The sequence below is a fragment of the Falco peregrinus genome, chromosome 14, assembly GCF_023634155.1.
Source record: "Falco peregrinus isolate bFalPer1 chromosome 14, bFalPer1.pri, whole genome shotgun sequence".
NCBI classification, from domain to species: domain Eukaryota; kingdom Metazoa; phylum Chordata; class Aves; order Falconiformes; family Falconidae; genus Falco; species Falco peregrinus.
Window position 1 is genome coordinate 25,369,284 of NC_073734.1, and position 14,595 is coordinate 25,383,878.

The following is a 14,595-nucleotide window of genomic DNA, read 5'->3' on the forward strand; positions in this document are numbered from 1 at the left end:
AGAGAGAAGAATATTTTCAGCTGTAGTTATATGGGAATACCAATACCACAGCATCATGCTCGAGAAAAATGAGCCCCTTATATAACCTGGATGGAGGAGCTAGGAGGTTCACCCAAGAAACAGAGCTCAGCGCTGTTATACAAAGAGTAAATGACACTGGGCGTGTCTGCTTTCCTCCCACTTGCATCTACCCAGTCACTTCAATCATACTGCAATCACATCCCACCATAACACACACATTTTCAAAACCCACTTGCCGCTAGGGAGCTTACCTTTCTTTTTAATTTTTGTTGGTTTAGGTGGCTTCATGTTGCCCACCACCTTTTCTGCATTGACCTCAGACAACAAACCCTCCTGCTGCTCCTCTTCAAAGTCATACACTGAGACATCCACATCTTTGCCTTCCTCAGTATAGCGAAGCTTACTCTTTTTGTTTTTCTTTGTTTTTTTGGCTGGTGGCTGATAGTCTGGATCTTTTTGCCAGTTGGGATCTTCCTGTGGCTGAAGTTCACCTTGCTCCAGTGTCTCCACCTCACCATTTGCACCCACTTTCACTACTTGGAAGCCTTCTGGTAAAGGGAGGGTATGACAGATCATGGGCTCTCCCTCTTGCAGGCCTCCTTTGGAAACCTCATTTTCATAAGCTCCCTGAAGTTCTTCCACAGACGTGGTAGCAACAGGTACAGTCACTGGTACAGGTACTTGGACCAGCTGAAGCTCACCAAGGTTTATAGGCTGCTCTTCCATATTAACAACCTGAAGTGTTATGATCTGTGTGTCATCCACTGTAGCCTCTGTTTCTTGAGGCACTGCACCTTCCATTACTTCAGTCTTCATCTGAAGAAGAGTTGGATCCAGCTGTTCCATCATCACCATCTGCACACTACTGTTGACATCCTGTACTACTTCACCTCCATCTGCCTGGTTTGGTGCTATGTGACAAGCATCGTCCTCCTGCCCACCTTCACGGCGTCTTTGATAGGTTTTTCTCTCTTTCCCTTTAATAAAAGTTTCTGATTCCTCCACAATAGCTTCGACTGCCTCACCTTCCATTTCACCTTCCTGCTGTGAAAACAAAGAGAATGAATGCTGCTCACCATCCAACATATTTTAACCATCGCACATACCCCCCCAGAGGGAGAAGAGGCCTAAATGAAAACAACCAGCTCAACAGTGGCAACATGCCGCTGCCCTTCAGAAACCAGGATCTGAGAACCACAGGTCTCCACTAGCCTATCGCCACTGCAAACCCGGGCAATCACAGAATGCTGCCTGAAGGGAGACAACTGTACTGGTTTCTTGGAAAGGAAGGAAAGCAAGGAAGAGAAATTAAGTGATATGCATGTTCCCGTCTCTCAAAGACCACAGATCCCACAGGCAAGACATACAGCAGCACTACTCCTTACTGAGCTTAATTAGTCACTTCACATAGCTTACCAATATCAGAGGCAGTCCTAGGCTATATATTTTAAAGGTACAAAAATAACATGTTGTTAAAAGTAAAAAGCCAACCTTAAAGAAAGTATTACATTTGAGAACTGCAGAACTCTTCCAGAAAGAAAAAGCACTAAGAATTGAACACAAGAAATTAATCCTCACTTGTTTCATGTCAAACAAACAACTATTTCCTAGATGTTTAAACTTCTCTGAACAACAAAAAGAAAAAGGGCACGATCAAGTTAAGTGTATTTTGTGTATGCAGCCTGGACCTCAACTCCTGCTCCCACTGCTGGGCACCGCCTGGCCCCAAGCAGAGCAGAGGGTGATGCATGGTGCCCTCTCTGGGCCGAAGGAGCTGCAGTGGGCAGACAAGGCTCAGGTCAAAATTTTACTTAAACTTAAAATGATGTGGACTCAGCTGGTGTGCTCTGATGATTTCTCATGGTACCTGGGTTAAATTTATCCACACAGTCATAAGCAAACAATACCAAAGATCAGTATTTTTGTGGGCCTTAACTGTAATTCTGAGAAGAGATCCACACAAGCATAACATTGAGATTTTCTTCCTCCTCAGACCGTTCAGCATTATTCTCTGCGGCCAGGGTAAAATATGAAATTCCTGCGTACTTGCTCTGCAGGAAGGTTGTTTCAAGACTAGTAATAGCTAAAAGAAGTTATCACTTTGTAGCTGTCTTTTCCCCCAAATGAAAATAGTGAAAATCATAGTAAAGGAGTATTTCGTAATTCTACTGCTGTTTCAAGTGGTTTACTTTGGGAAAATGAAATCAGACTCCACAACCATGTCAAATACATTCCCTGCATCAAGATACAATTTATTATATCCCTCACTGAAGTGTTAAAAAGGTACCAAGGTCAATTTTACTGCTGAAACAAGTAACAACAATGCCAGTTTACTTGCTAAGCGTGTGATAAAAGTTCTGATTCAAATTCCAGATTTGGTAAGAGGCTGCCGCATTTTCCTATTCAACTGACTAGCCCCTCAGGACTAGCTAACGGAATGTATTTAACCTGTCTTGTGAACTCAACACCTAAATCTCACATCATAATACTTTCAAGTATCTACACTTGATCTTGCATACTCATTTTTGAAATACACAGGCTTACATACAGAAGCGTGAAACACAGCTGTCAGTCTTCATTAGCTTCAAGAATCACAAGACATGTGATTGTTATTTTTAGAGTCCTTGCTTTTACTCTACTGCCTTTTTTAGTATCCTCCGCTTCTGTTGTGAGAACAATCTAGCTCACATTGTTCCTCAGCCTGCTCAGACAAGGACCGTTATTAGCGCGCTGTCCTGATATGCATCCCGCTGCAGCAGCAGCATCTCCAGGGGGCACCGGAACCCCAGCGATCCGGCACACGGCTTCGTACGCTCCTGCAGGGATCCAGCCTCGCCTGTCCTTTGTCACCCATCAGCTTTTCAAGTCAGAGCAAATCCATATGGACAAACAGCTGAAGCACGCAAGATGATGTAAGTACTTAACACTAGCCAGCAGGCGATCAGAACCGAACTGGTCTTTGGCCTACAGCAACCACGAAACACTTGGAGCAAACTGTTTTTCAATTATCTCAAGTATCTGGAGAGAGAGAAGCAGCCTTTTCAGGTGACTACAAGTCTCTGAACAAGAAAAGGAAGGACTGAGCTAAACAAAATGTAAGAATGTGGTAAATGGCTGGGAGGGGTAATAAAAGATTTAAGATGGAGGGAAAAAGTAGCAAAAGCCCATCTGCAGAGCTAATGCAATTCCATTTTGGTGCCTTGTAGAGGAACAGAGCAGAGGTCAGCAACCTCGATACAAGCACAGGCAGCTCTGAGAGAGGTGGAGCTCTCATAAGGACCTTCACAATAACTGCCAATATCAAAGTTGGTAACAAGCCTGCTAAGTCACCTGAAAGCAAGCCAACAGGCCAAGATTTGCCAGTGTCCTCTAGGATCCTGCAGAAGCAGGTCCTCCAGTGGAAGGAAGGGATGGATCATCTCAGGCTTGCATGTCAGAAAGTCCCGTGTCCACCAAGGAATGGGTCACTCACGTACACAAAGACTTTGGCACATGGCTCACACTGCCAGGAAAGTTTGCCAGCCCGAGAACACGGCCTTAGGCCGAGGCCAAATCACCACCTGCAGGCACGACGGCATTTAAAGGAAGCTCAGAGAGAGGGGTGCACACGTGTGTGAAATAAGCACAAGGACTCTTACAACCGTTCAGTAACGGAACTAAGGCAGCCCTGTTTCTTCCCGCTCCCTTTTTTCCTAAGAGGGGCTACTCAGCCCGGGGTCACCCGGCACACCGGGCACGGCCCCGGGCGCACGGCGCGGCGCGGCTGCCCCCCAGCGGCCAGCCGCACGCACTGCAGCGCAGCGGGCGCGCTCCCACACCTCCCCCACGCGGGTCCTGCGCTCCCGACCTCAGCATAGGGATGCGCATGCACTTCTGCCTCTCCCATGCTACGCACTACGGTCCGTTCCTTTCACTAGATGTAAATTAATCTGAAAATGACCGTTTTTAAAGCAGGCTGTGGCCAGCACGGGAAACGTTACAGTATTTTAAGGAAAACTACAAACCACTCCAGGTTATGGTAACCACATACCATAAAAATAAAGTAGTATACAGGGGTCTTGATCAGCTCAAAAATCTTGTCAAGCTGCCAAGATTTCTTCCCAAGGAAGCATGGATTTTCAAATTAAAGTACTTCTATAACTGGGGGGACAGAGGACAGCCTCACAGCTTCAGAGATGAAAGGGGACTCAGCAAAACACATGGGCTCTTTTCCTACTGAACAAGCTCTCTGGAAAGACTCTCCATCTCTGCTGCCGTGAGCTTTGCACTGCCAAGTCCATACCAATTCTCCATCAGTCACTCTGTCTTAAAATTATTTGCTAGCTTTTTTTTTTATTTATTTTTTTAAAAATAACTTAATCCTCCTTTTTCACAAAATGGATTTCAGAGGTAAGTTTTTTATTTATTGCAGGAGTCACCATCAACCCACTGGGTGCGATCCTGCAGCTTGCTGAAGATTTTCCCTCTCCGCTAATTTTAATAAAGCAGCTGCTCCTCAACTTTTCACAGATTTACACTCCTAGAAATGACACACCCAGATTCTGAGAAAAAGCCTCCAGTATTTCAGAGAACACGTGTTGTTTGCTACAACTAAGACCATTATCGCAGAACACTAGGAATAAAAACTGCTGGAATGTACTTTGTCTTACCATTCTCCCAACCTTTTGTTTCTGGCTTTTATCTTCTCTCTTCCTACCAGTTACTGCACCTTATACCTAACAGCTTAGTTCCACAATAACTGAATCTAAAAAGGAAAACAAAGCAGCAGTTAACAGTTGGTAAATCAAGACCGAAAAAAAACAAAAGAGATGAGCTTCCACAACAAGAAGAGTAGCCAAGGAGAGACCAAACAACATCAGAAGTCAACACAATGCCCATGTAATAGCTCAAGCTAGTCATCACACACATGCGTGCGCAAGGGGCTCTACCAACTCAAAGAAGACACGCCGTGTCACCAACAGCGCATTGCACTGTCACAATGCAACTAGCCAGGTAAACAGTTGTGACAGCAACAGACCTAAGTTTTCTCAAATAACCAATAGGCAGCTCATCTAAAAAAAACCTAAACCAAGCAGAAATAAGATGGGGTATGCATTTGGTACAACCAACACCTTAATCATTGGAAAGGAAACCGATCTAATGCCAACAGCCCTCCTAGCTGCAGCACAGAATAAAGCCTCAGCCAAGCTACAACACAGTATTTTGCCATTCCAGGTCCCTTCCGAAAGCCTCACACTTAACCACCAAAGCACACAGCTTGAAGGTATAAACTCTTAACATTCAGGAACATGATTTAAAGAAAACTTCCAGTACAGCAAGGCTGGTAAAACTCACCACAACAACACAAAAAGACTGAGGAACATAGCATTCAATCAGTGCAGGCTGACAGCAGCACTCATCTCCATAGGAGAAGCATTAAGGACAACTTGCTGTAGATGTCAACGCAGACAGTACAAACCCAGACAGATGTTTATATATTAGGATGGTTAGTGCCACTGTATGTTTTTCTGGCTGGGTTATTTATAATAAAGCTACTGTCAAAGAGGCATTTGCCTGCCTCTCAGCCAATGTTTAAAAAACAAACTCTGAAGTGCATCAAGCTTCATGGACCAAACAACAACAAACTATTTATTTTTTGCCAAACAAGGCACAGTCTCATTAAACACTGTGGGACATTCAAAGCAATTGAAAAGTAGATTTAGTGCTGTAATATACAGTTCACTTGAAAAAAAAAAATTGACAAACCAATCAATAGAAACAATGAGGCCAAATCCTAGCTGTCAGCAAATTTTTGGCATTCACAGAATAATGAAAATATCAGCAGCTACATTAGTGCAAGCAATAAAACCACACCCTGCAACACATTCACACTTTGAAAAGTCAATCCACATCCTACTCCAAAACTGTCATGGCTTTGACACTTATGGATTACCCACTTATTAAAATTGATATGGGAGTAGAAATAAAGCATCATGTTAGAACAGGGGAGACACGTTTCTCCTGCATACCCTGTGAACCTTTAAAAGCTGAAGAGTAAGTAAAAACTTCACTGAAGAGGCTACAGTTATGCAGATTTCTGCCACTTAAAGCAAGGAAAACATTTTTTAAAAAATAAAGATGTCCAACAGGGTTTATGGACAAGTGGGCATTTAGTGTTTTTTTCTTCCTGCTTGCAGTCAATATGTTTGTCTATAAGTACATAAGGACATTAGCGGACGCAAAGTAACTGCAGGAGTCTTGGTCATTCTCCTTCCCCATCATGAAATAGCCCTATTTTTCTTCTGAGAAGCCTCCCAGCAAAGCACAGTCCAAGACAAGGCAGTTTAACAGGTAGCCTTTCCATTTCCTCCAGCAGGGCTTCTCTGATAAGAGATGAACATGGCATGAATGTAATTTTCCTAAAGCAAATAGATATACATAAACCACAAAGCATTAAGTATAGCCTTCCCTAGCGCTGCTCCAATTCACTGTAATTACTCCAGTCCCCTGGGCATACCAGTAGTACCCCTAGACAGGCAACAAATGCAGAGTATGAACTAGGTGTATGTGCAACCACTTCTCAAAGATTCCTTCTCTCAGTTTAAAAGCACACCAATTCTTGTTCTCCATGCGGTATGGCACCAGAATCAAAAAATCTTGACACCATTATGGAAGCGGTAGGAAGATGCTTGGAGACCTCTGTGTAGGGCCATGAAATCCAAGTACAGTTTGCTAGCTTGTTCTCAGCACATCACAGACACTGCTATAAAGCTTCCCAGCTCAAGGTGTTGTAGGAGCAGTCCAGCCATGGTACTACATCCCAGAGAAAAGACTCAGCCAGATCCAAACAGGCTAGCTGTGCATAAAGCCAAAGACCCACAGGTTATCCTGTGGATACAGACGTAGAGGCTGGAATTTCATACTAGACTCTCATCCAATTCTGTTGCTAACTGCCCACAGAAATAGAGAAGATTAACAGGGTTTGAGTTACTTAAGCATCCAATTATAAATAAAGGTTGTATAAAAGCTTAAGAATCTTGCATTTAACTCTTTAGGAACAGGTGAAAGAGGGAACCAACTCTTTCTTCTATTTCGTTTTAAAGGTAAGCCTAGGAACGTGAAACAACTGGACAAAGCTCAAAACTTTAAGGAACAAGTAGCATCCTATGAACAACTTGGGACAGAATACTTTCATGGTACAATCACATGCAAAACATTAAAGATTTACTACAAAACACAATAACTAGAAAGGTGGGATAAGTTTATTCTATTAAGTAATTTTCTCATGCTGGAAACTTAAAGCTTTCATTAGCCTACTGCATTAAAATCCACAGCCACTGGTTATGACTGCTGTGCCTACTGTCAGCTGTTTTCTCATTTCTTCCTTGCCACTTATAACACTAGCGCTGAAAATAAAAACAATCAAATACACCATTTCACAAGCATCTATTACAAGCTTTAAATGGAAAAAAACCAAGACATTCTCATTAATCCACTATTAAGCAATTACTTTGAGAAATCTTTTAGCACCTCTGAGAGAGTAAGGAAAAGGAAAAGCAAGAAACCTAGAACAGAAGAGTTAACTTCATCATGGGTTAATAAATGCTTGTGCTTTTTCTGTGTACAAAAAGTGGCCTGTCAATGTGAAGAAGCCCCAGGAAATATGTAAAAAAAGCTACAGGAAAGATAGGTGCAGTTGCAAACATATAGTTGTAGAAGGATGGTTTCCCTAAGTACTGACCCTGCAAAGGTCAGTCACTTCAGACAGTCAGCTTTGGCAGTGTCTGAAGTGCTGTTGGTGGTTACCCAACAGAGGTGTCAGTGCTGGAAGGCCGGCCTCCCTGAACAGGGCAGGGAGAAGGATACATTCTTCCAGAGAGTGATTCAAAGCCTGTAAGTGCATCCCTACACTAAATTAGCGTCTGGAGGAACCCACCTCTCCCTCCATTAACCAGACAGGAGACAACATTCTTAACTTGCATAATCATTGCATAATCCCTGTAAGAAGGAAAACACAGTGCTGCTGCTGGCAGAGCTGCTCTCACCTTTTCCCTTCTTCGCATTGATAGAATAATTCACTCACCATAATGAACTCGATCAAGAACTAATTCCAGCTAAAAACTAATGCAGGGAAAAACTAATTATGTTAGAACATGTTTGGTTCCTGGTCCAATTCCCCACGAGAAAGCGTGGGCAGACACAGTCAAGGGAGCAGGTTAAGAGTGCCAGGGCCACCGCAAGCAGCAGCACCTGCTCTAGGCAAACCAGAGCACCAAGAGCCTTGCATCCCAGGAGCTGGGTGGCTACACTGAGCTGTGTCCCTCAACCTCGTGCCATCCAAGTACACACCACAGTGAAATCAATCACCTTCTCTCCAGCATCCTGCAAACCTTCTGGGGCACAGCCAGTTTGTGGGCGCCTTCCTGTTTATATTCAATACCATTTAACTATAATCAAACCCACACACTACTATTTTATTCAATTAGTTGTTAACTGTGAACCAAACTTACCTTTTACTTGTGTGAAAGTAGCACATTTTGGACCAGACATTATCAAAAATAAAACTTTAGCTTTTACCCTTATGAACTCTCGAGAGCACAGCCAAGCCATCTCCCTGGCTACAGGACATTCATTACCCACACCTAGCTTGGTATTGAATAAGAATCAAAACGCATCCTGCGACATTCCTACAACTACCTCCAGCCTTTTTTTTTTTCCCTCCCGTTTTCTTTTTTCCTCTCCTTCTATAACCAACAAAAGCAATCTTCCCAGCTGCTGCTCCTGCCCAGAGATCTTAGCAGAGCTCTTTCAAACATTCAGCACTTCTCATTAAATAACTCAAAGTGATGAGAACCCTCATTCAGCATGACCCCTATTTTTCAGTCACCAAGCAGCATACCCTGCGATTTTCTGCGGTTACTCAGGATAAAGTTAACTTGTTGCTCTGGATCAAGAACTCAAGGGAAGACACATGGTGCAAGACATGAAAACAGAGTGTACATACAGGGTCACCCAGCAAGACAGAAGGAAACTTAATTCCCCGCCTTTCCCCAGCTGTTTGCAGAACAAGCTCCCTCTTAGTCCCTGCACCCGATGGTGGCAAAAGGCCCCAAAACCACAGCTCACCCAGAACTGACACTGCTAATTCCGCCATCATAAGCTGTAGCCTAGATCTGAGAGGAAAGCTTAATACAATAATGTCAACTGCTTGAAACGTACATTGTAAAGAAAAATAATACTAATAATTAAAAAAAAAAGAATCACTGCAGTTACTGACAAATCCCACGCATATTCAAGTCAGTTGGGCTATAACTAACTCTTAACTTGACATGGTACGCCTTAATGAAGAAGGCAGTCTGGTGGAAGCATTTCAGCTTTATCTCTAGAAGAACAATTATTTTTTTTTCCTTGTTTTTCCTTTACGTTTGGAGAATTAAAGTTCTATTGAGAAGGCAGTAGGGACAATTTCAGTAATAATTCTTGTCCTTAAACCTTCCTTGTTCCATTCTTCCTTAACTTCTCCTTCCATTCCTAGCTAACATTATTTTACATTTTAGTTTTAAGTTTTCCCCTATTTTTTCCAATAGCGCTACTGCAGTCTCACCAGATTACACTAGTTCTTTAGTCATACACAGACCTCTCCAGTGAAAGCAGAGAAATGTGAATTAAACACTTCCATAATTATGTTTTTGAAATATTAAAAAGGCCAGAGTTTCCAAGAAAGGTATTCTGTTCTGCTAACCTGACAGTTCATTTCAGAAGGACAAACATGCAATTTTATCAGGTGTAAAATATTTACACTTTAGAAATAGGAGTCAGAGGAATTAATTTTCATCTGATACTAGATCATAAAACTGAACCAGTCCCTCCCTTTTACAGTTCTTCATAATATAGAAGTGATGAAGTAGCTCACAAAAGACCACTGAAAACACTTGAAGATAATAAATTGAGAACGTAAAACTATTTCAGGTTAAAACAGCCTGTACATTCCATTGCCACAAAAAGTAAAGTCTAATACTGTAGGGGAGATACTGGAAAAGGTTAATAATTTTATCAAGAAGTATTTGTGGACATCTTCCCCCTTACACATTAAATTAGGGTTTCACTTAAGCTATTAGCAAATTGCTAACAGCAAAAACAGGTGTTTCTTCAAAATCTGTCTGACCAGAACAGGATTCTCTGGCTATCTGATGCAGTGCTGCATGATATCAAAACGGCAACACCAGACACTACCACACCTGAGAAGAAAGCAGTGCAACAAGTTTCATGGCATTCTGGAGACTTCATGATAAGCTACAAGTATTTGGATTTTGTTGATCTAGATGAAGCCTTAGAGGAAAACAAGTATTCAAACTTCTGAGGGGGGAACAGCTGTTATCTTTGCACGTGTACTCATTAAGTAGCGATGCTCTGCCTGGACAAGGGAATTCAGGCTTCGAATCAGAGGAGCAGGAGGTGCTCATCCCTGGGATGGTAAAGTACGTCCTACCCCACGAACAACAGCTGCCCATGCAGGGACTATTAGCCACCTCAAATTACACCCTGATGCATGAAGTCAGTGCTAGTTAACTTAATGTCAGGCTGCCAAATGTAGAGGTGCAGTTTGCTGTTGTTCCAGCAGGGACAGGAAATTCCAGAAGAGTTTTGAAAGCACCTATGGTAGAAGGGTGGTGGGCAAGACCAACTCCTGGAGCTAAATTAAGTCATCCTTGCTTATTAATCACAGATCACAGGGAAGTTCTTCTGAATTAGTAAGTTTTGGAAGAGATGTGAATAGAATCAAACCCAGACAAACCCTAGACAGTGGCCCTCATGGCCAAGTTTTAAGTAACCTGTTTTATACACACATCTAATTCATTTGGACTCATGTTCCAAATATTCTCATACATTTGGCCCCAAAAGTGCCGTTACAATCAACCTTCAAAGCAAATTAAGTAAAAAAAAAAAAAAAGTAGTCATCCCACCAAGGCACTCAACCTTGGAGGAAAAAACCAAAACACTTTCCACCAGGAGTAAGGCCTCAGTTTCAAGCACACTAACTGTCAGAGAAGCCATCCCTGCCTCTGAATGGCCCACTCGCTCCCACCCACATCACCCCAACTACTCTTCATGTTAGCGCTAGCACTTCTAAGACTGCAGTTAACTGGTCAGGAAACTAATCCAGGCCAGAACTCACCCAGCCAAAAAGATACTTATTTCCATCCAGACCAGGCCTCTGGTGTGCCCAAACACTCAGGCCAGCCAAAAGAGAAGTACAGCAAGAGGGTTTCTTCCAGCACAGTGAAAGCTTTAAGTGTTCAGGAAACTACTGCCTCGGCATGGAATGCATACCACGCTTTAAAACCCCTTAATTTACATTTATGTTCTTGACACTTCTGCACTTCTGCCTGGACTGATTTGTTCTCTTCATGCTGGCTATTCTTCATGCAGCTCTTGATGTTCTGGAACAGAACAGATGAGTCGTACTAGTGACACTAAATAAAAAAGAAAGGGAAGAGAAGGGGAGGGGGGGAAGCACTGTTTGAGTATTTAATGCTTGTTTAACAGAAAACGCGTAGTCTCACACCTCTTAGAACATTGATCCCTGCTTGAGGACCCCTTCACTTATCAAAAAAGCCTTAAACAAAACCAAGAGTATTTTAATCTGCTTCAAAACTTTCCACCAGGAAGAACGAATTCATTTTACAAACTCCTCTCTTTACCTCTTCTCAAACTCTCCAGCATCTGCAGTTCCTACAACCTAAAACTCTGCATGCCCCATGTCAAATTAAGAGTGCAATATGACATTTTAGAGCTGGTTCTGCCTACTTCAGATGGCCTTTCTCTCCTGCGCTGTGGAACAGCAAATCACAACACTAAAGCAGTTTTTATTGTTAAAGGGGTGTAAACAAGAGCAAGTATAACCTACTACATACTGTCAATGCAGCAAGTAACACTATCAATAAAGTAACAAAATCAGCTCTAACCCAGTTCTAACCTTGGTTACCCTGCAGAAAAACAGCCTCAGCTTGTCAAAGCGTTGCAAAGCTAGCTTCATTACCCTTATAAATTAAGAACTTAAAATATTCACATTTACAGAACTAAAATATTTACAAGACATCACACTATCACTCATCTGTAATCCTTTTCAGTCCTCAATGTGCACACATGCTAAAAAGCCTGGGAACAGTAAGCAACTCCACAGGAGTAATTCTCCAGCGAGGCATGTATTCTTGCTCCACGCAGCGATGCGGGCCAGTGTTGAATTTCACACTAGTTCTACACCCTTTGAATTTAAGTACTTTCCCGCCACCCCAGTTCTTCCATCATTTATGTAGTACAAGACGGTAAAGTCTGGGTTCTGGCTGCATTTTTTCCTTGGCAAGTCTATTTTTAATTGCTTATCAGCTTCAGAGAGCACTACTGATAAGAAGTTTGCTGGAGTTGTAGCTGCTCAGTAATAATAAGCTTTTTAGAAAAACATTTGGAATTGATCTCTTACTTACAACTTACTCTGTAAAAATAACACGTGCTATACATATTCGCTGACCAGAGCAGGGGATGCTCAGAGGATACATGAGGTGTGCTCCACTGCTAAGGGCACATTAAGACTGCTGATGCTAGCTGCATCCTCGCCAGGCTCTGTGCTGGTGAGAGCTTGCATGCAGTGGCGGTAAGCATATTAAAGAAGTTACTGTTAGTAGCTGAGTTTTTATGCCTGACTTGTAATCCTGAGGAAAACCACCATTTCCAAAAACTCGTAAATTAACACAGAAAAGCCTTAAGAAGAGTGAAGGACTTCTCCAGAAGACACCTGGTGCTAAGTGAACACCTCCCGTGTGGAACTGTATCACCCTGGAAGAAACACACCAGGACCCTCCAACAGTCCTTAATTGAATGGAAGTTTCCTTTAATCTACTGCTATTCTTTCATCCTAACTTTGGTTTTCCTGAAATTTTAAATCGAGAAAAAAATTTCTTTTAATTTTCAAACCTCATCTTCTGCTTGGCAAATGACAGTGGAGAGATCTGTTTTGTTCCGCTCTTAGTAGCGGAAAAGAGAAACATAACAGTAATAGCTGCAGTTCTTTTCCACACTACAGACAACACAAATTCAGAATGGTCTACAGGGTCATCTGCAGGTTACAACTGATGGCAAGTTAATGCAAGGCACTACCATCACTCTTCTCTTTACAAGGTATTACTGACTCTGCTTAGAGAATCAGTTACTGGAGTTTTCTGATGTGATGTTTTGAGGCAAGCAGCTCGGACACCACTTTAAAAAATATCAACCTACTAACGTACAACCCAAGGAGCAGTTTCCCAGCATTGCAAACATACATACTTCAAAAATGCAAGGCACACTTGCTCTGATTCACTCCATGGTGATATCCCAGAGGGAAGGAAAGCCACTACCACCCACCTTTACCGGAAAGACGGTTACTCCTGTTATAGTATCCAGTATATTTTCTGGCATAAGACACCTTGCACAAATTCACATTCCAATCAGATCTTTGACATATGGGCAAGGTTTGATAAGTTTGAAGGAAAACAGGGATAAGCTGCAAATTTAAAATGCTCCACGTGTCCATTTTTGAGCTTAGCACACAGAGGAAAGAGCCCATTAGAGGGCTGCCAAAACAATGAGGTGGCTGGAGCACAAGAGCTACAAGGACAGTCTGGCACAGCCAGCCAGCAGAAGGCTCAGGGGAGCTCTTGCTGCTACCTTCAGCTACCTAACAGGAAAGCAAAGAGAAGATGAAACCACACTCTCAGACACGCACAGTGAAAGGACAAGATGCAACAGGCAAGCTGCAACAGAGTGGTCAAACACTGGAGTCAGTTGCTCAGGGATGTTGTGAAAGCTCTGATCTTTCAGCTACTGAAAATATTTGCTGAATGCCACCCTAAACAACCTCATTAACTTCAAAGATGGCCCTGCATCGAGCCAGGGTACCAGAAGAAGTCCCTTCCAACTCAAATTATTTTACCATTCTCTGGCACTATATAAAATGAAAGATACACTTCAGACACAGATCAGTGAGGGTTTTTTTTCATTTATGCAGTTATAACTATGCTGCATAGTTATACGATACCCTTAGGACCATAAGATTTATTGGTCTCAGCATTCACTTCCACACAAGTTCTAGAGGACCTGGAACACTTAGGCAAGATCTCAAACACTGACCAGTTCTTCAGTTAACGTGCGGAAGTACAGTCATTCTCTGCCATCTACTAGTGACCTGCACTTTCAGAGCGGTGAATGTACAAAGCTGCCTAGCATTTAGGAGAACAGCATTAGAAGAGCACAGGCTTGTCGTATCCCTGTTTAGGAGACACAAAACCACATGTGATATGAAGTCAAAGAAGGGCTGTACGAAGACCCATATCAGACAAGGCTCCTACAAGGACTAGAAAAGGCAGAAGCAACACTGACAAGGGACGTCGCTACTTTTTGTAATTTGAAGGAGAAAACCCAGGACCACAGTGAGTAAATATAAACCAATACAAAAAATTATCTGTCTTTGAGGAAATAAGGACTACTGTGGGCTCTTTTCTCCAAAATCTTAACAAGAGGTTGTATCTTGAGTGCCAGCGGGTGGCTGAAAATACTCCC

General features: G+C 42.6%; 1 protein-coding gene across 23 annotated transcripts in view; it reads right to left on the reverse strand.

The window, feature by feature from the left end:
- The window catches only part of CTCF (CCCTC-binding factor), a 36,650-nt gene that overhangs the window by 12,767 nt on the left and 9,288 nt on the right, over window positions 1-14,595 (reverse strand). For 7 of the 23 annotated variants that reach the window (XM_055818607.1, XM_055818605.1, XM_055818606.1 and 4 more), the window contains 2 exons: window positions 11,357-11,474; window positions 273-1,065 (listed from right to left, as the gene is read on the reverse strand). In XM_055818607.1, coding sequence (XP_055674582.1) covers window positions 273-1,065; window positions 11,357-11,410 — 847 coding nt within the window. In that variant the 5' untranslated portion in view covers window positions 11,411-11,474. Of the gene's footprint in view, window positions 1-272; window positions 1,066-4,670; window positions 4,766-11,176; window positions 11,334-11,356; window positions 11,475-14,595 lie in introns of those variants that run through there. The other 16 variants (XM_055818628.1, XM_055818619.1, XM_055818617.1 and 13 more) reach the window with 6 other exon arrangements.